Below are 24,150 nucleotides of genomic sequence, written 5' to 3'. Positions count from 1 at the left end.
CTGGTGACCAGCGCCCAGGAACCGGGAGCGGGAAGTAAAAACCCGGAGGCTCCCACCGCCCCACATCGCGGGCCCTGACCATGCTCCCTTCCCGGCGGTGGCGGGGCCACGGCCGTCCTGCGTGGCCCAACTCCCCCCCGCGTGCGCACGCTGGGACTGAAGGAATGTGAAAGCCTGCAGCCGGCCATAAGCGTAACAAAATATTTAATATTCCGTCTTTTTAAAGGTAGGCACACGTCACACGTTGCGATCCGATGCTTTCAGCAGCTGCAACCCGGACGACAGAAATGCTGCAAGGAATGACTGTCCTGCACCGCAAGAGAAACTTAAAGAAGAAAACAGTCCACTCCACATCCAACCCTGCAACATTTCTTTTTAAAAATCATGCTACACAGCCCCGGACGAGCATCCCAAGAAATATTCCTGTTGCAGGAATCCCGGGCATCAGTGCATGCTGCAGGAAACCGCGTGGTCGGTGCAGAATCCGTGCATAACGGTGCTCCCGACCAAGGCTGCCTAGGCGCCACGGCGGAGCCCGCAGCAGCCACTGCGCGGCTGGCATCGAACGCGCTCTGCCCGCTGAAGCGCGTCCGGGCGGTGGGGTGGTACAAGGCACTAGAAGAAAACAAACGCAACCGCCGAGCGGCCCAAGAGGCAAACTTCAGGCGACGCAAATCCCCCCAATAGGATTACAGTGGCGTGAAATCCCAGCCATCCCCAGCAGGCAAACTCCAGCGTGGCTCACGGTGGGTCACCTGCTGCGGGGGGTCATGGGAGGCCAGACTGAACCGGCACAGCCGGTTTCTAAGAGCAGAGCTGGTGCAGCACATGGAAGAACAAGGTGACGACAGATCTCTCCCACCTCCTGCTCCTCCAATTCTGGGAAATCGAGCTTCGAATGATACAAGGGGGTTTTGCCAGAGCATCATCAGAAATAAGACCAACCCCGCTAGTTTTTTGCATTGAACCAGTCTCCTTCCCGAACAGGAGACAAGACTCTTGTTGCAGTCACTTCCCTGACTACACCTAGCCAAGAGCACATCAGAAACCTCCCGGCGACACGTGCCGCTGACCAAGGGCGAGCGACGAAGCGACTGTCAGACCTAACTTTTAATACTCTGAGGTTGCTGCTTCTTTCTCCTTTGCTCACAGGATGACCAGCTGCCTTACTGGACCTGTAACATTCCTGATGAGCAGCCCAGAGGGATATATATATATGTATATATATAATCTCCAGGCAGCGTGTGAAGGCCCTCTGACCATGGGGCGCCTCCTCCAGAGCCGGAACCACACCGGCACAAGCAGCTCACTGACTGCCACGGAGCTTCAGCTCCAACTTTGCTATTTGTTACAGGTTAGCACATATAATACAGAAGGGAGAATTGTTATTTTCTCCCCCTCAAGAGATCCGGAACAGGAGGATCTTTCCGTACTCACCACTGCTGCCCCCTCGATGGAGCAGCTGAGTTGCACGCATCCGAAAGCCGAGAGCCTGTATTCTCTCAAGCTCCAGAGCACGTTCAGGGAACGGCATCCTAGCAGAGGGCAGAGTTTTCCCTTTTTTATTCTTTGCCCCCATGAGAAGTACAGAAAATCATGCTTTATTGCAGAGGCTGAGATTCCCACCGCTTAGTTCCTAACCAGTTTCCTTCTATTGTGTGCAGTTTAACAGCAGCCCTGTGACATAAAATGGAAAACGAGAGTCTTGCAATGTTTGGACAGGATGGATGGGTCCAGATTTCCTATAGGGATATGGAAGTCTAGGTCAGCACGGAAAAATTTTCTGCTGCAGTCAGTACTGTCCCTGCTAACCGCGACAGCTTTCCTCTCTACCACTAGCCGAGACAGTCGCAATCCCAACCTGTTTGTGCCTGCTTTGAAACGAGGCATTTTGCTGCCTCAGAAGGATGTCACGAGGCTAAGTTTGTTAGTGGTCATGAGGTCTTCCTAGAATAACAGATGAACAGTGCTAAATAAAGGCAAAATATTATTAAAAGGATTTTGGGGAGATCTCAGAAGAGTCTGAATAACTCAGGAAAATGCCAATGGGATGGAGTCACTCTGAGAAGCCTTACTCGACATCCTTTGCATTTTCTCCTTTAAGCAAAACCGCTGATTTTTTTCAGCGCATGCACCTCTTAGAGGCTCATATATGTCTCCTACCTGACACTGACACTGCTCAGGGAATCTAATTTTACGTAGTTGCCAAAGCCACCTGCAGTGAAACTCAGTCGTTTTCCACTCAAAGATCTGAAATCGCAGCAGGCACAAAGTCTTGTCCCAAGCTAGCAAGGCATCGCACTGGATATTTCACCCACCAGTGAAACAGCTGCTCTTTAAAAACAGCCTCTCCTAATAGTTCGGGATAAGTGAGTAACACTGATACGCAATCAAAATCGCCAGGAGAAGTTGTGTCAGCGGAATGGAATTGGTCGTGCTGGAATTTGGCCAGGCCATTTGGGATTAACACCCTGAGTATTGCAGAAGAGGCACAAAAAAACCCTTTGAATCATGACAAGAACCATCAAACCATCCTCTAAATAACTGCAGTGCTCTCCCCTTTCCACCATTTGCCAGATGACTAACATGCTTTTGTATCGCAGAGGTTTCTCCTTGGAAGTCTGCCTTCCACATGCTGATCCAGACACACCCTGCTCAGCTTGAAATAACAGAGAATAAAAGAGGAGGAACAAGGCCGTTTTCCTCTTTTTTCCTCTTACGTAAATCAGTTTTTTTTAAATTCACCATTTGTAAAACCTTTGAAACTTCAGAAAAACACTTCTTTTCCACCCATAATTCAATCATCCTTTCCTGATCCAACACCATGCTATGTGACCAATTCCCATTTTACACGATTAGCCTTCTCACTTGGGCTGATCTTGTCAAAACATTTTTATCTGTTAGCACCACTCTAGAACAGAGGCTCAGAAATGTTTTGAGGCCACTTCAGAAATACGGGCTAAAACATTCAAAGGTGGTAGTTTGAAAAGAGCATGTTTACTAGTTTCCACAGGACTTTCCTTCATTGTTTTAATGTAGATTAAATATTGACTCTAAAATTCTATACAGCATCTGTCTGCTCACTGCAGAGTGGCAGGGAAGCAAAGAGCCCCAAAGTAGGAACTGGGCTTGTGCGTTGAATCCCCCTCAGGGCAGGGTTCTCAATGTGCAGGTTTACCTGTAAAAAAATGACTGAGGCAATGCAAAAGCCTACGTGATGCATGGCAAGATGCAGAAGAGGAGGGATGGGCACTTGTGAGACCCGATCAAGCTCACCAGAGTTCCAGGAAGAGCAAGTTTGGGTCAGCGTGAATCACCAGAAGATACTGGGTTTAAGGCGGCTGAGGATGTGGAACCAGCAAGCAGTAATCAAGAGTAGCAGCTGGCAGCAAAGAAAAGGCAAACCAAGGATCCATGCCCTGTAAGGAGGGTTTAACCGACTGCAGAACAGCAGTGGTACACAGCTACCTGTGCAACACAGATAAGAATATGCTGCAAACGGCACAGGCCATGAGCAGGGAAATGAAGCTGGGCAGATGCAGCAACAAGAAGTGACGCTGGTTAAACAGCACGAGCTAAGCCAGCATCCGTCTCTGCAATCCAGGGCAAGTGTAGGAATTCCCCCACTTTATCAGGCACCTTTTCAGAGCAGAGTCTCTGCTAGGTAGTTTAACGCTTGGGTTTTTTTTTCCTTTCTTTTTCCCTTGCTAAACATCTGCTCATATTAGAGGAGGTAGAACAAAAAAGTGCTCTGTATAAGTTTCCTGCAAAGCAGCTCAGTGTCCTCAGCAGAACTTGCAGTCGCCTGCTCCTGTATGGTCCCAGCAGGCCGTTTCTTACTTTCGGAGCTCTGGCGTTTCCAGCACGCTCACGACAGAGCAAAGCCATCCATTTCCCTCCTCCGGGAGGATACCAGGTAGCCAAATACACGCCCTTTTCAACTTTCCTTCTTCGTAGCGATATCGGTGTTCTTCAGAGCACATAGCAGGCTGCAGAACAGCTCATACCAGAAGAAGATGAGGCCAGTGGAGACAGCAGCCTTGAGCAAGCTGGGGGAAAGGCCCTTAAAGAATCCACCCGGGCCCTCCTCTCGCACGATCTGCCTTATGCAGTCCAGGAGACCCCTATATATCCGCACCTGCGAGAGAAGTGGTGAAAAGGTGAAACAAGCAACACCTGAAGGACAGCTCACCTGGGAAAGAACACAGCCCCAAAGTACGTCAGAGAAACCTATCAGGGCATGAAGCCTGGAGATGCCTTTCTGGGGATTAATATAACTGAAAGCACCAGAGAGTCAGTTTGGTAGAGACAAAGTACACATTCGGTGTCAGTAAAAGCTTACGCAGGTCATGCCAACTGAGCGCCCCAAATGCTTTATGCTACAGCAGCAGGTATGATTTATGGTACGAGTTTGCGGAATGACTATTTCAGATCACGCTGCTATTGCTTTCCATCTCCTTCACTCTCTAAGGAGGGGCAACTCTTCAGTTTTCTGAAGGAAATAAAACACAGCTACAGCATTTAAAGTCTCTAAATTAGTTATCAGCGTGTCGTCATGTCACAGCATGAAGGTTTAACATCTTGTGACACATCAGTGCTTAAGGACAAATTCTGTGCCTTGCTGGAAGAGGAGAAGCATCCAGTGCAATGGGTTAGGACTTAAAATTCCTACTCCCAGAGTTTCTTGAGATACAGACTGATTTGCTTCTCAGACTCAAGGAATTTGAAGAAAAGAAAATTTCCGTGTTTTAGAAAAAAACCCACAAAACAGTTCCCTAAAAGAGCTGCATTTCTTTTAAAGTGTATTTTTAGGTAATAAGGACAGTGCTTAAGAACACCAGAAGTATTTAATTTACTTAGAATTTCAGGATGTTCTGGTACATAAGACACATCCTGAGCTCTTGTGTGTCTACACCTTTTATCAAAATATTCACTGCAGAAAAGGATCTTGACAGACAGGAGATCCCAGCACGAAGCCAGCATCATCCCCTGCTCGTCATTCAGTCCTGAACCACAAATACCAAGCAGCAAATAGAAAAATCAAATAAACTGAAATCCTGCCTAACTCACCCCCAGCTCCAAGACAGTCAACCTGTTGGAGACGGATGAGAAGGCAGAGCACAGGCGTGTTGGTTAACATTATAAAATAAATCCTGCTTATTCATGCAACTATTCCTGTTAATAAGGGAGATCAATGCTTAGCTCCCAGAAGCTCTTTGGGAGCTCCCAACTCCTGTGCAAACACAATAGGTGCTGCTGGTGAATCATCACTGCATTCTAGCGGTAACTGGCTCTGGATTTGCCTTCATCTGAATCCAAACTCATGAAAACCAGTCAATTCAGACATCTCTCACCTGCCCAAAGGCTGCCCGGGCATGCTCGAAGCCGCCCACTTGCAGTCGTTTTTTGAACAGGTCCAAAGGATAAGTGAGGGTTTTGCTGATGATTCCAGCGCAGCTGCCACAAACGAGGTTTTTAACATTGCCTGAGAAGCAGAGAAATGGAGAGGACAGCAGAGAGAGGAAAGAGAGGATTAGCAGGCAGCTCTGATTAAAGTGTCGTGAGAGGTAAAATAATTTATACACAGGCAGTAAGGCCAGAAAGACCCTTTAAAGTTACATTGTCTCTTCTGCGTAGTTCAGGCCACAGAACCTCAACCTGTACGTCCTGCATCAGGCTCACAATGTCCATCAGAGCCAGAGCACAACAGCTCATCTTGATTCATTGCACTGATTCATTCTTTTGCTCTGCCAAGTGACAGTATAAAAAAAGAAACAAAGGAGAACCTGTCACTAGTGGATAGAAAAGTTTTTATACCCCTCAGGTAAAAGCCAGTGGAGATCTTGCACTCCTGATTAATCATTCCAATCCAGAAAAAGTCAATATAAGTCACAAGTCAACACTGCCTGACGATTTCACACAGGCCAGTGGGAAATGAGTTTTGTGATATTAGTCTTCTTCCTGACAAAACCAGCATCAACATCTGCCATCTAAAAATAAACACGCAGACATGATCTTGAAAATATTAGTTCCCCCATTTGAAGAAATTCTGATGAGGAACAAAAAGATGCTGATGTTGCATACACTGTCTCTCCTTGGGAGCAACTAGTCTCTGGAACTGTCAAGGTGACAGACTGCATCAGGATGAGGTTCTCCTATAACGGAGCTAGAAATCAACATAAAAATATCAAGCCAAGAGCTTGGGAGTTTTAAATTAGGCTAAATGAATTTTCTGCTGCAACAGCTGTGCTGCAATCTGTAGGCAGATTTCCTGAGGAAATCTGAGAGTCCTGTCCCCACAGCACTAATGAAACTGAGAGAAAATGATGCCAACATGGTCTTCCCACAGTATGAGTAATGCGACACAGCTCAAGAAAGAGTGCCCAGGCCTGCGACTCTGCTTTCCCATCTACCCAAGTTTCCATCGCAGTCATTCTATAACACGAGTTGTTTGTAAACTGCACTGCACTTATACTTGTAATACCTGCGCAGGTGTAAGAATGAGAGATGGGAAATTGAGAGACTTGTCAGATGTTGCACTGAAAAGGTTGAGAGGACAGAAAATTGAGCTTATGTCAGTCTCCCGAAACAGCGTTCATCCTCCCTTTCTCTCCAAGACCACAGACACCACTGCCCCAGACGCCTACCTGCTTTCTTTCCTTCAGCTGGAATCACCCATTCAGAAAACTGCTGCAATATGTTGTAGAAGGAGAACTGGAGACCAGCATACGGGAAGACAGCAATGATTGTGGGGGTCAAACCTCTGTAGAAAGTCCAAGGCCCTTCTGTCTGGTACATGGTCACAACCGCATGGCGAAGGCTGTGATAGATCTAGACAATAAAGAAGAGGCAAGATGCCTACTGAAATGAGCTTACATCAGCAATCCAATGGTCAGGTTATTTCCTGGTAAAGGTGATAGGGATTTCCCGCTGCTCCAAATACAACTGACTGATTTTTAGCACAAAGTAATGAACAAAGTCATTTCACACATCTTCACACAGTAATCTCTGCTAAGCCCCTGCGATTCTTATAAGCGAGGTGACAACGTAAACCTATGTCTTAGCTACAAGAGACTAACTCAATGACCAAATTGTTAGGTCCGCACTAAAAGGTCTGGACTGACATTGCATCCTGCATCCAGGCTGTGTCTCTGAGGAGAAGAAATGAGGTACAGAGCTAAGAGTCATCGGTTGTGACCACTTGCATCACAGACATAATTATTTATTTTTTTCCTAACAGCTCTGCTTGCTCCTGTAACAGAATTCGTATGAATATACTGTGATTCTGCTGCACGCTAAGTCAAAGCCCTGTACAGAAATGGCTCTGATACAAACTCATATGCCTCCAGTAATAATAGACCTAATTAGCACGGAGACCAATTCTATTCTAAATAAGAATATGAAACACAGGTGAAAGGTGACTAATTTCAAGTATCATCCTCATCATCACCTAAACATGACTCTTTGTAAGTGGAAAGTTTCAAACACGCAATGTACAACAGACTAGGGATTGTATTCTTTAAATGGCCAACAGCCAAAATGAAAATCAAGTTATCCTGATAAGGACAGTTTCTCCTTCTTTCTGGATCACCTGTCAGGAGTCAAACAAAACAAGGAGCCATAAAACATAACTAAGAAAGCTATGTCAACAGCACAGAGGATAACTTGGCAACAATGCAAATATTGCCCAATAACAGTACCTGTTCTTTTATGTCAACCCGCAGGCTGTAACATACTTTTCAAACTTCCCGTGTTCATACAAACGAAATATTGTTACTGTCATGAATAATAATTCCAAAAATTGAATTCCTAACCCATACCTTTGGCTCACCCTGAGCAGCAAAGCGGGTGCGTAGCGTGTCAACAGGCTGAACTGCAACCGTGGCTGTGCAAGCAGCTAGTCCACCGCAGACAAAGTGCACGAAGGAATCACGGGCACTGTATGATGTGACGTTGTGCACCAGTTTTGTCAAGCTCTCAAACACCATGAACTACAGAAACAAAAACACACATAGGTCAAGGAGACAATTCTTATCACTGACAGATCTCCAGCCGTTCTTTCACTTCACCAAAAGGGCTCCACCCCTCACGTGTAACCACCTTCTCTCTCTGTGTCCTTCAAAAGCCCTCTAACTTGCAACCTGTTGGAGCCTTTGTTCAAAGAATGCCCTGTAAAAATCACTCAGCAAACCAAGGAATGCCTGGGGTATTCTGATCCCCAATACTTCTGGCAACAGTCTTGCGTTTAGAAGTGTGAAAATCTCATTTTAATGCTCTGTGTATCCTGAAGAGTATTTACTATTTTACAGATATGCTGCCCATTACTCTTTCAGCCAGCAATCATAAAACATGTCGTTAATATTTACAAAGCATGACAATGCTGTGCAAAATACGTTCGTCAGCCTCACTGACTTTGCTGCCCTACCAGTTTGTAAGGAAAAAGTGAAACAAAGAAAGAAACTATACACCCTTGGAACATAAACTGCTAAGCCAAGTGTCAGGAACAAGCAGGGCTTGTCTATGTCACCAGGAACAGACAGACCTGAGCTTGCCATACTCTTAGCTGTGCTCCAGGCCAGCCAAACAGAAACAAGAGCTATTCAGGAAGCTCAGGAGTATTAATTTAGGATTTATAGGCTAGCATTATACAGCTATACCTCTTTGAAAGTGGGGCTGGCCTGCATCAATACAGTGCAAACGTGGATCTTTCTGCATCTGCCAACGCAGCTAGTCTGAAGAGTAGCAAAGCAGAGAGTCCTATGACACTGGGCCTGGCTGGTGTCTGGTCCCCTTACCTGGACAGCTCCATAGCCAACGGAAAGGAACTGAGCAGGGACGTGGCCCTTCCAGAAGGCGACCAAGCCCTCCTCCCGGAAGATGCGCTGTGCAGCTTGCAAGATGCCATGATACTTAGCCAGCGGGTCTCCTGAGGAGAGCGGCTCAATCTGAAGCTGGAGAAAAACAGAGAAAATACTTTCAAATCCACATCATGTTTTAGCGAGGTTCAAGTGTCCAATTCAGGAACTCACAACCTTGACAGACAACCAATGCTAAGCAAAGACATTCTGTCTTCCCTCAGAATCACATCAAGAAATGACTGGGATGTTATTGATGCAGGGCTCTAAAGATGTGCCAGAATAAAAACATACGCACAAAATGAATGTAATCAGTGTGAATGCTGGTGAAATTCAATTAGATGATGGAGATCGTTTAGAAAAAGAGAAAGAAAGGGGAAAAAAAAAAACTAAGAAAAAACAAGATCCCTTTCAAATATACAAGATAAGTTAAACAGAAACAGAAGCCCAATGATATCCACACTATCTTGCATAACCCTCGTACGATGTAGGTGAGGGTTGACAGATTTAACGCTCTCCAGTTGCACAAGTGACCCGCTCACCCAGGACAAGACCGGCTCTGCTCTCTGACAGGCTCTTTCACCCCCTGTCCCCGAGCCGGCCACGGGGAAGGTACCTGGAAGCGGATCTTGATGACATCCAAGGGACTGACGAGGACCCGATTGACCAACCCGGCTGCTGATCCTGCGGCAGCTGCTTCCAGCGTGGAGACGCACTTGGCCTCGGGGTTGTAGCCAACCATGTCTGCCCGGCGTCCCGCAGCCTGGGCAGGGAGACGGGGGCCCCCAGTAAGCCCCCTCCCCAGGGAACCCCCATCAAACCCCCCACCCCAAGGGCCTCACAGCCTCACTCCACTGCCCCCCCCAGCCCAAAACACCACAACCCCCATCCCAAAAGCTCCCCCACCCCCAAAACCCTACATCCCCCTTAAGCCCCAAACCCCCATCCCCAAAGCCCCCCCCCTTAACCCCACAGCGCCCCCACCCCAAAACCCTACAGTCCCCCATCCCCAAAGCCCTCCCACCCCAACCCCCCACCCCCCTTAACCCCAAAGCCCCCCCACTCCAAAACCTCACAACCCCCCTCCTAAAAGCTCCCCCCACCCCAAACCCCACGCCCCTTGACCCCACAGCCCACCCTTAACCCCAAAACCCCACAACCCCCCATCCCCAAAGCCCCCCCACCCCAAACCCCACAGCCCCCCTTAACCCCAAAGCCCCCCCACTCCAAAACTCCACACCCCCTTAACCCCACAACCCCCCATCCCCAAAGCCCCCCCACCCCAAACCCCACAGCCCCCCTTAACCCCACAGCCCCCCCACTCCAAAACCCCATGCCCCCTTGACCCCACAACCCCCCTCAGCCCAAAACCCCACAACCCCCCATCCCCAAAGGCCCCCCACCCCAAACCCCACAGCCCCCCTTAACCCCACAGCCCCCCCACTCCAAAACCCCACGCCCCCCTTGACCCCACAACCCCCCATCCCCAAAGCCCCCCCACCCCAAACCCCGCGCCCCCCTTAACCCCAAAACCCCACAACCCCCCATCCCCAAAGCCCCCCCACCCCAAACCCCACAGCCCCCCTTAACCCCACAGCCCCCCCACTCCAAAACCCCACGCCCCCCTTGACCCCACAACCCCCCATCCCCAAAGCCCCCCCACCCCAAACCCCGCGCCCCCCTTAACCCCCAAAGCCCCCCCCAAACCCCACGCCCCCCTTAACCCCAAAGCCCCCCCTCGCCCCCAAACCCCACAGCCCCCCCGGCCCCCCAGACCCGCAGGGAGCACCGGGCCGCCCCGGAGCCAAGACCCACGCGGGGCCGCCGGCGCGCGCTCCCGGCCGGCTCGCGGCCCCGGCGCCTCACCCGCCCTGGCCGGCCGCCGCGCCGCACTGCGCCTGCGCGCCGCGGGGCGCGCTGGGAAATGTAGTCCCCGACCCCGCCCGGGCACGGCACCCCCCCGCCCCCGGGCAGCCTGGCATCCTGAATACCTAATTTTCGGCAATTTGCAGGTCTAGGCACCTGATGCCCCGTCACCCGTGTTGCTTTTATAACAACGTCTGCACTGAGAACCAGCAATTGCCGCTCTGCTCAGCCGCCACCTCCCTTCGCCCTCCCGCTGGCAGCTGCGGTGCCAGCTGGGGCCGGGGAGGCAGGTGGGATCGGGGGCTTCCCGCAGCCTGCCACCCCCTCTGGCAAGTGGGTCCGCACAGCTGGTGCGTGAGAAAGGGAACCCGGCCGCGAAGGGACTGGTTACAGCTGCCTTAGCCTTGACGCTATGCAGCCACAGTAGCAACGAGCGCATTTTTCTTCCCTCTACAAAGTACAAGGAAAGAAGGTTTCTCTAAACTTTTCAGCAGAGACCCAAGCTATGAACACCACATGATTTATAGCATTATAAAAAAGGGAGCCAAAAGCTCGAGGCACACCGCTCTAAGTCATTTCTATATTGAATTCCCTAGCATGAATTATAAATAAAGAACCAACAATGGGATAATCAGGACATTTCTGAGCCAACTCCTTGACTATGCCTGTATTTGGGCATAACTAAGAGCAACAGCAAAAACAACCCGCAGACCAAACGCTCACATCACTGAGCCTTTTTCTAGTGTATAGAAGAATCCATTACAAAAATCACGGGCACAACCTGCACACGAGAAGGCTGGGGAGGAGCTGCACAGCCGACAGCGACGGCTGCTGAAAGGCAACATGCACAGCGGCCCACACGCCTCATTAGTGGGACTGGCCAGTGCCATTTCTTCTGGCAACAAGAGAACATGGAATATGACCCACAAGGAGTAAATCAAGCGGAGGACAAGCTCCTGGGCCGCTCCGAGCCATAGCTGCTGCTCTTAAACCAGTTGGACGCTAATCCTCCCCGCTCTGTCCTGCGGCGGGGCAGAGCAGGAAGGAACCATCGGGCACTCAGGAAATAACTAGCACATCATCTCTGCTACTGGTTCCTTATTAGATTAGGGTCAGTACCACAGGCCCACTTGAGCAGTTAGGAAAAAAGCTTGGAAAAAGCAAGGGCAGACATATTTAAGTTCCACCCACCCATTCAGCTAACAGACACACAGTCCTCAAGTCTGGAAGCAACGACAGTTCCTTTCCCCCAGCACCACTGTCGATACTGTCACACAAGCTAAGTGACACGTTTCTCAGCTGACTTAGCTTGAAAGAGTAATAATTCAGCCAAGCATGCAGCGATCAAGCCATGATTCTGCAGAGTCCAAGCACTTCATGTCAGAGCACATCTTGCAGCTTTTTCCTCCCCTACGAATTCTATAAATTAGCTTGATATTTTGGTCAGTTAACTGAAATAACAGACAGATGCTCAAGTGAAGAATTCAATGTATATTTATTATTCACAGTTAATTACTATCTACCAAATGCTGCTGCAGAGTTAAAGGATTAAGTACATAGGCCTTTTTTTATTTAAACACTGATTTTTTTTTTTTAATATATATACACACACAAGACATATGTCTGCAAGGCTGTATGATATACACCAATTCCAAAATAAGGAAACAATCAAATGGTCCAGGTGTAGAATGCCATAGATTCCTTTTCCAATCACTTTACAAAGAAGGAAGAAAGTGAGTGACAGCTAGCAAGGAGAGGGGGAGAAAGTAATACTCTACAGGATAGCTCTTCTCTTTCATCTGCTGGAAAATTAAAGTGTAAGGCAGAGTCCGTCTCAGGAATAAAACATTTGTAACACTTAGTACAAAAAAAGGCACCCTCCAACAAAAGATCGCCCGTGCTTCAGCAGGGCGGGAGGAGATCTCCATTGCAGCTTTTGGATTCGTTGGTGGGGCGAAGGGATCCAGCCAAGGGGCCATCAAAAGGAAAAATAATACAACTGAAGATTGGCACAAGGAGCGGTGCAGTCTGATTTCTTTCCTTTGTCCGACTGAACGTCGCACTGCTCCGGTGGAGGAGCAAATGGCCAAAATAAATGCCATTACGGTGAGGGGTGGGGAATACAGTCATCACACAGCCTGCTGTGAATGGGGAGCAGGGGAGGGAAATCTACTTTTTCAACAGTAACATTGACCTGAGGAGGGAGGAGAAACTGGAGAACAGTGAGGCCAACCCCACTTTTCCAGAGCCACATGACTGCAAATATTCCCTACCCAGGCCAAAAAGATAGGCTGATCACATGCATCACGTAGAAACATTCGCTAACAGCATAAAGTGTTTTCAAGCACTATTTCTTGAGGTTTCTCTGCATAATAGAGTTTTCCATCAAAGGAATGTACGCTTTACAGGACATCTCAGGGCTCGTATGTCTCAAATTCCCCCCTTGCCCTCCCTTCCCCAAAATAGTCTTCCTCATTTTCCCTGGTTATAACTTTCCCCTTTCTCTTACTTCCTTTGAGGCGCCTGGTTGCAGCTCCCCACCTCTGAGCAGCCTAAGCTGCCACTGAATGCCTTGGATTTTTTTTTTTCCTTGGAATAAGGAAAGTCAAACAGTAAGACAAATCTTAAATTAAAGCTCCATCTCTGTTTGTAGATTTTTTTCTTAAATGTCCATTGGTAAAACCACCCTCCTTTACACCCTTCCCCCCAAAATATTTACACAGGCAGAAAAAATCCTCTGAAAAGCTCTGGACTGTCCTTTTAACTTAAAAAATAATAAAAAAAGAAAATAAGGGAAGGCACTATGGAAAAAATTACAGAATGTGCTCAACCGTACACCTTTAAGAAAAAACAATAAAAAGCTGTCAGCACAGCAAGAACAGACTTCAGTTGTAGGTTGGAATTTCTCAAAGCAGCTCTGTGACTCAAAAGAAAAAAACAAAACAAAAGCCACACAAATTCTTTTCCCTTCCCCTGCTTGGAAGCTGCTGAGCTTCAGAAGAAAGTGCCAAAGGAGAAGGGAAAATAAAAATTAGAGCAACACCTCATCTTTCCCAGGCCAGAAGAGCTGAATGTTGAAGGCAAAAGCAAAGACTGATGATTTTTGTTTGTTTTTGTTTTTGTTTTTTTAAAGGCAGGACTGTGGATTTGGTTCTTCTCTCATGTCCCTTCATGTCAAATGAAGACTGCTTGCAGAGAGAGAAAATACCCGCAGAGTTTCTCCCTTTTCCTTTAACTGCATGGCTAGGACTTTATATGGCATTAAAACGTCATGCACTGATGGACAGAGGAGGAGGGGGAAACAAGAAGAGTGAATGAAAGGGGGTAACCCAGGAGCAGCTGAGGAAATTTGTTATTTTCATTTCTTTTTTTCTCTCTCTCTCTTTCTTTCTTTTTTTTTTTTAAAGTTAAGTTTTGGTGTGTAAGTTGAACTCTCCCCCCACCCCTGCAGTTCCATACTGAGTGAAGGAGGATCACCTCACGGTGAAAGGTGACTCGGGTTTTATCGCCGTGTGATTTTTAGGTCACTGGCTGCAGTTAGGCTCTGTATGTGTATTTACTGTTTCTCTGGTTTCTTTAAATAATCTCTAATATTTATCTCTAGATGTTCCGATTCACTGGGGTCACGTAGTTGCGTGGAAACATGCCCGTCTGTCCGTGGCAGGCTCCCTTCCACCAGTTGGGGTCAGAATTGTCAAGGACTTGGATAAAGTCTCCGCGGCGGAAGCCTAGCTCTCCTTCCTCCTGGGGATCAAAATCAAACAGGGCCTGAACGTACGTCGGTTGCTGAAAGAGATGCAAAAAATACAAAGTGAGAACCCTCCCCAGAACAAGACACTTGCTCCCTCAGACAGGGGCTCAGCTTACACCAGGTCTGGCAGTAAACATTTAGGCCGTTTCATCCCTCTGAAAGCCAGCCTCCACCATCTGCAACAAGATGCTAAAAAAGGAAAGCATAGCCCACAGAAGACCTTAAAAAAGAGTCAAGTTTTTGTGAAAGAGCTGAAATAAAGATAGCAGATGATGTCTCCAATGTTTCCCTAGTATGCTCCAATGTTCATGACTTACCATAAAGCTGTACTCTACTGCAACACAATTTCTTTTCTCTTATTTGCCCCGTTTTCACTGACAGCATGAATATTACTAATCTACCTAATACTGTGATACACTAAGTTTCCTTTAAAAATTAAATGTTGGCATTTTACATACTTTCCTTGAAAGTTCTCCACTGTTCACATATATCAAGAAGTTCTGTTGCAGAGCATTTTGTCTGGTCACCAAATGCTTCCATGCTTACGGAAAAGCTAAAGGTTCATTAAAAAACACATTTTTGTATTCTTAAAATTGTGAGGCTAGAAAGGAATTTTCATGCCTGTCATTTTTAGCCACCTCTTTTCTGATCCTGTTTAGCACTGACCAAACTGCTTAGAGCCAGATGTTAATTCAGACACACTGTGGCAAAGGGCGCAGGCAGCACCCACAGAGCGGTACAAACTCCATGCCCCTTGTCTTCAAGCGAGAACTAGAAGGCTGCATATAGAGGCAGAAGGATTTCTCCAAAATTGATGAAAAGATTCAGTTATATCCAACGTAACATTTTAATAGCCCTGGGAAACGGAACAAAACAAAGAGCGAGTTATACACAAGCTGCTCTGCTGACACTTAGCAGTAGTTTTTGGTTTCTGTTACTACGGGCTAGGTCCAAAAGAGCAAGCTAGAGATGTTCCATCTGCTACTACCTGTAACCACCTCTTCCCTTAGCTGCACCTCTCCAGGAAAGACCAACACCAAAGTCTCCCTGTAACATGCTCCTGATGGGCACAGTTCTGGCTGTGCCCCAGTACAGAAAGAAAAGGAAAGATCCTTTCTTACTGTGTCCTAAAATAGGAACATGGCCATTTTTAAATTACAGAAATCAGCAGGCGACCTTACTTCAGCAGCATCATTTATAAACCTTAAGACAAGCCAAACGTTCAAGAAGCATCAATAACACTTCACTAGAACAAAAGGGGAGACTAGGAGTTAGCAGGTAGGTTTTTATAAACACCCAGCTTATTTCCCAGCTTAGGTTTGGCTGCAGGATCCAAAGATACACTTCCACAGACAAGAAAAATGTCCAGGTCAGCTCCTGTCCATCCCTATTCATTTACTCTAAGACGCAACCCCACTTCAGCCGGTGGGTTGCAATAGTCTAAATAAAGTCCTCCCTGTGAGGACATTGCTTCTCTTACCTGTGGCACCTGTTCAATGTCCCGGAGAAATATTTGCTGGTTCCTGGAGACAGATGTGGATCTGTGATAATCTACCAGCTCGTTCAAAGAATTGAACTTCACCACCCAGAGGAAATACTTGCCAGCCCCATCCCTAAGCACCTTGAAGTGCTGCACATCATTTCCAAACCTGGGAGGAAGGAATGAAGAACAGAAAAAAGCACATTATCAGTACTTTGAGTACTCTTCTTCTGGGACAGCCAGAACAAAATCAGTCCTGAACATAAAAAGGCCCCCTTCAGAGCACACTGAAAACAGTGACACTGTGACTACAGATACCAATTGGATGCTGTAAAGGCCATATCTAAAAGCTACTTTTCACTTGTATCTTACAGAAATTAGCTATCAGAGACAGATTCCAAATACTGAATTATTTGAGGGGGAAAAAAAAGTCTGCAAACTCTACATGTTTACTTCTTATAGTAAAACTTTAGTTTAAAATCAGCTTTTCAAATCTCTCCAAATTTGTAGGATAAGTTTGAGGTCTTTTGGTCAAGGATTCCTCATTTCAGAACACCCCTTCTCCCAGATCACATGCAACATTCCAATTTTTTTTACACTATATTGCCACACAGCTGGCATCCAGTACATGTACATTTTGATATACATATACAGTCACCCGAGTCACTGAAGAAGTGCACAAAATACCTGGGACACGTCAGAGACTTGGTGACACAAGTGCAAGGGCACATTAAGGTAGCTGCACAACAGCGTTTTCCACTCCACATTCCCAAAACCAAGATTTCAAAGCCGAACATCAACAGCACTTTTTGGTTTAGCTCTCCACACACAGCAATTTCACAACTGACTCAAGCCCATTAAAGTTTGTGCTACTCTTGCTGTGGGTCCTGCGCTTCTCACAGTCTCCGTCCATCCTCCCCACTCCAGCACTAGCGTGTGTGAGACAACCTGATGCACAAGCACCAGTCCCGGTGTAGGGGAACTACTGGGAAAAAACTGCTGCCGGGAGGGCAGGACTGCCTGTTTTGGCAGCCAGCGTGGACTTGCGCCAACTGTGGAACTACTGTCTAAAAGACCATCTTGCAAAACAAAAAGATCTCTCTCGTCTTTCAAATAATAATAAAGAAAAAAAGCGCAACAGAAAATGCACAAAAGGTGATGTTGCACATATACTGACGCAACTTCAATTCTGTGTTAACAATTCTGGCAAATGTTGGCATTCGGTAAAGCTATTTTCTCAGCAATTTTATTTTGAATAAAGAGGAACTCCAAGAGGTCCATCAGGATTTTCCAAGTGAAAAAGTACATTGATATTTTTCCTTTAGAGTCCAAAACACTGAAAACAGGAGACAATTATTCCTACTTGGCATGCATATTTTCTATACCTTGGCTGAAAATGTAGACACCATCTTGGCTACAAAGCAAACATGAAACATGGGTACTGCCTCAGCTCTCCCTTCCTCAGCCTGAGAGTTTCTCTCCATTTCAAATCCTGCAGATCATCTTTTAGAAAACTTTTTTTTTCTTCCCAAAGTACATCAACAAAAAAAAAAAGCAACTGAGAACTTGCCACCAGATGGCAACACTAAGCTAACAGGCAGGCAGAGAAGTGCTGCTACAACTTTAGGTTTTACAAAGAAACACACTTTCTGGAATGAAACTTCCATTCATATCTAGTATTCTAGCTCAGATGATTGTACCCAAGGCAGAAATATAAACATCTCTCTACAGAAATATAAACATCTCTTTAATTCAGTTTGTTGGCATGACTCAGTGCTGCTGTACAGGAGGACAAAAATGTGATTACAGACCAAAGGAGCAAAAAAAATCCTGTCAAGACAGATCAGTGACAGCCATGGAAAATCCAGCAAACGAGAAATCTTGCATGGATAATCAAGATCTACTGCCTGGCTTCTAAAGAATGTCCTGATCATTTCTGGTAGGAAAAGGGAAGATTACAGAAAGTGGAGGAAAAGGGAAATCAGCTGCTGAGGACAGAATCCTCCCTCGCTCCATGTTAAATTACATCTCACACCCTTTCAAATTTGTAATACCGTTACTTTATTTTACAGTGGCTTCAGAGGGGTTGAGATAGGTAGCATGGTAATATGTAGGCCGTGGCTAACTAGCAGGAACTCCCGACAGTTAAGAGCTAGCACATCAAGAAAGGTTATTCAAGGATGAGAACTGTTCCTCTTCAGTCCACTGCTTCTAGACTAAGATTCTCTACCAACATGGAACGTGCGGGTGAGAAACGGAAGACGCCTTTGTTTCCACAGTTCCACATCCCAGTGCAAGACAAGATGAATATCTCCAAGACATGGGCCAAGCAGTCATGAAAAGCATATCTGGAAGTGTACCAGGTAGACAAAGACAGAAGATGGAATAACAATTTTTGCTTCTGAAGAAGAATGGAGGAAGACAGGAGAGAAGCACGTACACACCAGGCGCTTTATAGCCATCAGGAGGAGGAATGGGATCCACAAACAAAACAACGGCTAGTTGTTGCTGCTTAAGTCAGGCAACAACTTGCCACCAAGGGCAGCCAAGTAGCTAATTACAAAACAGAGTACATATATTTGTTCTTACTAAAGAGGGAATAAATACGTATCACTGGAAGAACCGGCATGCTATAGGGCATCTGGAAGATTATTCCTGCTCTTCAGCATTGACAATCACCTGTCCTTTATCCATGAGTCCAAACGAGCACTAGATGTCCTGATTACCACATATTATTGCTTCTGGGCATTACTTACTTGACTGAGAGAGAGAAGTCCCCAGGAGCACTCTCACTCTCTCTGATGAGGAAGGCACCATCGTGTCTCTGTTTGCCTAACATCTCTTCAGCCTTTGCTCGGGGAATCTTTCCAAAAAACCATCTGTGGAGTAAAGGAAGAAAAGGAAACAAAAGAGAAAGTTAAGAACTTTAATCCTCTCATGGAAGGCCCTGACCTAGATATTCGCACCAACATGAAATGATTCCTAACAGAAATAACTAAGCTACTCTTCATTGCCACTCTAATACAGGCAACTGAACACCACGCACCCTTTCATACTGTTTCATCTTGGGAATGAAGGCTACCATGACTTCACGAGCAGGTGCTCACACTAGCCCTATTTCACCTAATTTACCAGAGCAGTGATGTGGTAAGAGTGAAATCCTCAAGTTACAGAATTTATCTTTAGAGGGGGAAAAAGACTACTCACAATTTAATATGCTGTTCACATTGCTTAGCACCCTACTGTAACTGCAGTTTAGCATATAAACTATCACAACAACCACCTAATTTACACAACTGCTTCACAGCAAAGTCTGGCTTTGTGAGACTAAGAACTACCCTGGGTACCGGCTTTAACTTTGGACACAGTTAAAAAGTCTACTATGTTCTACAGAGATACCTTAGCAAACAAGTCCCATAACCTAAAGAAAAACAGACTAAATGCCTAGCTCAAGCAAGAAATTCAAGTCCTAACCCTTCCTCTATCACAAAGGAATAAAGTCTCGTGTCTCTAGAAGAAGATGCAAGGTTTTAGTTGTGCAGACTGTATGATGCCGTCAACCCAGAGACAACACAGGAGCCCATGCACTGATGGCCAGTCGCTATGGAACTTCTCTACAATATAGCAACATTTATTTCACTAGCAGCACCCAAAGATAATCAGTGGGGAGTAATTACATAGACTTCTTTATGCCTCCTAAGGAGAAGCCACCAGTGCCTCAGTTATTTGCAGAGCAGAACAATGTATAACACAGGTATATACAGGATTAAGGACAGAAACATCACTATTTTAACAGATAGGAGCCTTAAAAAAATATATATAGCATTTGTAAAACTCAAGCAAAACACAGTTTGCTCACAGGTTTCTCTTCAGAAACATTACAGCTGCAGAAACAAGAACCTGCACGAATGAAAATTAGATTTTTTGTCAAAAAACAGTCTCTTTTAGATCAGGTGGTAGGACATAGTTACTTCAGCAGGCAGAATGACTAGCTTCATTCAGCAGTTGGTTGTTCCTGCAGCACAGAGTCCAACCTTTCCGACCCTAGTGACTGGCATACCAGAACACTGTGGTCAAAAACAGATATCATGTGTCCAAAAGCTAAGGTGGGTGCTGGGAGCGGAGTCACAGGCAGGCAGAAAGTGAGAAAAGCTCCCCAACTAGACATATTTAACTTAATTGTAAGTCTTGTTTCTGTTCTTTCCATGCCCTGGAATGGAAAGGACAAGCTCTCTCCCACATCCATCCTATTTCCAGTGACAAAGAACTTGATGGCATTTAGTATTTCCTTGGTGGTTTTGCACCTGCATTGCTTCTCAGTATGGGAGGTGGTGGCAGAGCCAGCAGAGGAAGTGCCCACCTGTCTCTCATTGCACTCTACCGCCTCCAAAATCAGCCAAGAGAAACCGTTATGTGCAATTCCTTCAGAATTCAAAGGTAGTACTTTTTTTTACCTGAGCTTTTGGCACAGTCGTGAGAAAGATAAGCAAGACTCGAATTTACCCCTGCCAAATATTACATAATGCAAGCTTTATACTATGATTTTAGATATCTTGCCATAGTTCTTATTTCACCCTATTTTTCCCTTCAATTTTACTGAATCATTAAAGAGCAGAAGTGTACAATTCAATTAATGGAAGTAACACTTGCAAAGTAACAATGTCAAATTCTCAGTTTTCTGCCAGCTGCTTTCAAGGCATTTTAGTTTAAACAGGAGGCAGAGATTAGAAAACTTCCACAACTCTTGAGCACTCTTGTAGTTTTTATGACTTCACTAACACTTTAGCCATCCACAGACTAAAAGGAGCTTGATTTTTAACTATAAAAAAGACAAAGAAAGAAAACCCAATACTTCTGGGGCTTTCACAGATCATGAAGAAACAAAGAAAGTTACTTCGAGGGAATACTGTCTACTTAAGAACACGCATGCAAAGCATCAGAAACTTTCTGCACGTAAAAATCTTTCCTACAAACGACTGAAACAAAATCCCTGCACACCCAGGAGAACTGAGCCAAAGAAAGGGACCCTCACATTCCCACAGCTTCCTTTCTGAGCGGCTGGGCTTGATAACATTTGTCTCCAACAAGCTTTGTAACATAGGTGAAGCTCATCCAGTCAGCACTGCAAAAACAAATCCAGATATTACTGCTGATGCTGCACAGCCAGAGGGAGATGCACCGATCGGAACAACGCAGAGTTCACGTCGCGTTCAGACTCCTTTCAATCAGCACATCGGAAATTCTTTTGGCTTCGCTTAGTGCAACCATTTAGCTTGGCTATATTGCCTCCACCTAAGTTACAGTATCGCAAAGCGACACCTCAGCAATGTCTGCAAGAACCGTGTAATAGGAATAGAAACAGTTGAGATGCATGTACACGAGTCTGACCCAGGCCACGCCACAAACAGCAAATTCTTCCCCCAGCCCCTTAAAAAGAAAAAGGGTAGCCCTGTGCTGAACTGCACAGCCGTGCCTTCGCAGGAAGCCTCCCTGCCCAGAGTTTCCTGCGGCTCTTCACTGAGCATCATGGCTCTATCTACTTACAGCTTTGTTTTGTTAATTGAAGTGCAATCCAGATTAACCGTTTGGAGCCCAGGTGACTCAGCTGGTGACCGAAGGGCTCCACATTTTCCTTTTGCTTAATTTGCTAATAGTTACAAAGCAAACTGGAATATTTGCAACATTCGTGCAGGAAGAACATGACATTTAAGACTAGCTGTGGGGCTGGAGGATTTCAGGATCTCAGATCCCAGGATAGGGCTACCATAGAAAGCCATTTTTCAGTTTCTTTCTCTCCAAACCCTCTTGAAAAGCTCTCACGCCACCTTCCCACAACACAGTTCGACACTAGTCTGAGAAAAAGAACATTCCCTTTCTCGCACCTGGTCAGCTGCCTGCAGTTTGCTTTTTGTATGACCTGCTGGACTACTTAGAGAGCTCTGCATTACAGCTAAGCAAACATTATGCTATAAAAACTTTTGCATAATTTCCCAGGGTTGTTAATGCACTAGTTAAGACTCCCAGCAATGCTGACACATGGAGTTAACTCTCACCATCTAGCTGCCATCAGCAGTTTAAACATCTTCAAAAAAGGCCAAATTAACCATGCTTAAAAATCATCAGCAAACTTGCATACTTTCAGGCTCCAACATTGTTTATTCCCTCTTTGGTAGCAGTAAGTAAAAAACTGACAAGCTCTGTCTCTCTAAAACCAAGATGATTACAGAATGAACAGAGTATCATCATTACAGTAGAACTCAAACGCCTGTGAAATTGTTATTACAAGATGTACGAGGACTTAAATTCATGAGAGATGGAAATAACCACGTGCATTTGTGATCCCCACTGGACTAGCAGGATCAGGGAAAACTAGTCTTGTTGTTACAGCAGACAAGACTTTATTTAAACAATTTCAGAAGTTTCTTGTGCATCCTTGCTTCGCTTCCCACTTAGCTGCACTAAAGCAGTGCATCTTTGCACCTTCTTGGGGGCATGGTCCCTCAGAGCCTTCACTCCGCCATTTCAAAAGAGCCTTCAGAAGAATAATGCTTGATTGTATTTAACCACAACATCTTCATGATATAATTACAGCCAACAATTAGCAAATCCATCTTCAGTTTTTGTGGGCAACTGAAACACTAAAGCTCCTTTTAAAAACCCTGATGACCAGTTTTGCTGCTTCTTTCAAAATCTTCTCTCCCCTTTGACTTTACTACTCAGAGCTTGCTATTTTCTTGTTCAGATTTTGAAGAAACTCAATTTTTGGCAGAACCAAAGTTTAGAAGACAGCAAAAATGAACTGATGACGATAAATTATTCAGAATCATGAAACCCTACTATTTTCACATGCTTGCTTCTTTATATTTAAGAGGAAACATTCAAAGAGGTTACTCAAATAGGCCTCTCTGGGGCTGCAAACCGATGCAACTACATCTGCATAGCAGTACACACTCTGAAGCTGGCCTGCTTTGAGACCACAGCATTGAATCAGATGACTTTAGAGGTCCCATCCAACCTAAATTAACCTAAGTATAGAACCACAGACTGTGATAGAGACATACTAAGAATTCAGCTGCAAATATCACTAAACATTTTTCTGGTGAGCTATGAATGACAACAGATTTTTGCTCTTATCTGCAACACTAAGTATAAGACAGAATCATCACCAGAACATAGTATCAAGTTTAACACCCGGTCTTACCAAACTGTGAAATGGCTAACCATGAACACTTAATATTCCCCTAAGAGAAGTCTATAAATAAAAATTTAAAACACTCTTTTTAAAACAAAGCTTGATTAAAAAAAAAAAACACAACAAAACACTACATAAAGACTCACAATTTTTGCTTGTCAAGTTTGAAACTTAGTTAATTTCTGGCAAATTTCCCTGAATCACAACAGTTGTTCTGGAGTCTCTTCTGCAAAGATTAGGCCGAGACACCCTTTTCTAAGGGGCATAAACAGCATTAACAAGGGAGCAATAAGTAACAAGTGAGCAGATCCAACAGCTGGCTGCTACAAGCAGGATACTCTGGATCCCCTTTCTAAGCAGGCAAGTCTTGCCCCTTCCCTCTTGCTAGCTCTAGATCTGATCCCCCAGTAAACCGAAAACAGGGAATTCAGCCACTGTTTTTTTTCCTGGGGTGCTGGTAGTGGTAACAGTGTCTACTGAACTAGTAGTACTGTCTGCTGGTTTAGTCTCTCCCCCTGCAATCAGTCTTTCTAAACCTACATCAAAACACCACAGCCAGCACCAGAAAGGCTGCCAAAATATTGTGCTATAGCAAGCTGTGGATGAGTTATGGCGGACACTGCAAGCGGCAGGCAGAGATACAACCCAACGGCCATCCTTTATCCATCCACACACCTTGATAGAGCCGATAAAGCCGGCACACTTTGCAAAGTGCTCAGCAGGAAACCTCCCTCCGGTTTGAGAGCAAGGTAAGAGCAAGGGAGTCTATTGCCCAAAGCTCTACTTACGGATGTGGTTTCATTTCTATGTAGTTCTTGGGAATGAAGCCATCTTTTCCATTGAGTTCTGCCTTGTACCAATTCTGATCACATTCTTCATTCAAAACCTGAAGGAAACAAACCAAAAAAAAAAGCTTACCATATTTCAATATACAGCAAAACTGATTAGGATATTGGCTTATTCTTCCCATTTCTTGCCCATTCCAGGCAAGATGAACCTGTAAAAA

General features: G+C 45.6%; 2 protein-coding genes across 7 annotated transcripts in view; both read right to left on the bottom strand.

Annotated features, from left to right (window-relative positions):
* Window positions 1-2,910: 2,910 nt before the first annotated feature.
* Window positions 2,911-10,739, bottom strand: SLC25A19 (solute carrier family 25 member 19). 4 transcript variants are annotated; one of them, XR_010886054.1, is made up of 8 exons: window positions 10,671-10,718; window positions 9,472-9,618; window positions 8,796-8,951; window positions 7,821-7,991; window positions 6,648-6,831; window positions 5,355-5,485; window positions 3,277-4,138; window positions 2,911-3,178 (listed from the first exon to the last, which is right to left on the bottom strand). XR_010886054.1 is itself a non-coding variant. In XM_067308214.1 (7 exons), exons 2-7 carry the CDS (start codon window positions 9,595-9,597, stop codon window positions 3,938-3,940), a joined length of 969 nt encoding a protein of 322 aa, XP_067164315.1. In that variant the 5' UTR covers window positions 9,598-9,618; window positions 10,722-10,739; the 3' UTR covers window positions 2,911-3,937. The 4 variants fall into 4 exon arrangements, 3 of the variants coding, with proteins under 3 accessions (XP_067164315.1, XP_067164313.1, XP_067164314.1); XM_067308214.1 differs by lacking the exon at window positions 10,671-10,718 and adding an exon at window positions 10,722-10,739 and having other exon boundaries at window positions 2,911-4,138; XM_067308212.1 differs by having other exon boundaries at window positions 2,911-4,138.
* Window positions 10,740-12,199: 1,460 nt separating this feature from the next.
* The window catches only part of GRB2 (growth factor receptor bound protein 2), a 63,621-nt gene continuing 51,670 nt past the window's right edge, over window positions 12,200-24,150 (bottom strand). For all 3 annotated transcript variants that reach the window (XM_067308245.1, XM_067308244.1, XM_067308246.1), the window contains 4 exons: window positions 23,933-24,030; window positions 18,709-18,831; window positions 15,953-16,121; window positions 12,200-14,507 (listed from right to left, as the gene is read on the bottom strand). In XM_067308245.1, coding sequence (XP_067164346.1) covers window positions 14,322-14,507; window positions 15,953-16,121; window positions 18,709-18,831; window positions 23,933-24,030 — 576 coding nt within the window. In that variant the 3' untranslated portion in view covers window positions 12,200-14,321. The remainder of the gene's footprint in view (window positions 14,508-15,952; window positions 16,122-18,708; window positions 18,832-23,932; window positions 24,031-24,150) is intronic.

Source organism: Apteryx mantelli, chromosome 19 (assembly GCF_036417845.1).
Source record: "Apteryx mantelli isolate bAptMan1 chromosome 19, bAptMan1.hap1, whole genome shotgun sequence".
In the NCBI taxonomy this organism is placed as follows: Eukaryota; Metazoa; Chordata; class Aves; order Apterygiformes; family Apterygidae; genus Apteryx; species Apteryx mantelli.
The sequence above is the reverse complement of the archived record's forward strand: the minus strand, read 5'-3'. Positions and strand labels throughout refer to the sequence as shown.

What these genes read in the sequence shown, in the direction of transcription:
- SLC25A19 (XM_067308214.1), bottom strand. Translation starts at nt 9,597, where the DNA reads ATGGTTGGCTACAACCCCGAGGCCAAGTGCGTCTCCACGCTGGAAGCA. An exon ending in TTGGCTATGGAGCTGTCCAG is followed by an intron (nt 7,992 to 8,795) that starts GTAAGGGGACCA and finishes TTGTTTCTGTAG; the next exon opens with TTCATGGTGTTTGAGAGCTT. An exon ending in AGCTGAAGGAAAGAAAGCAG is followed by an intron (nt 5,486 to 6,647) that starts GTAGGCGTCTGG and finishes TCTGCTTCTCAG; the next exon opens with GCAATGTTAAAAACCTCGTT.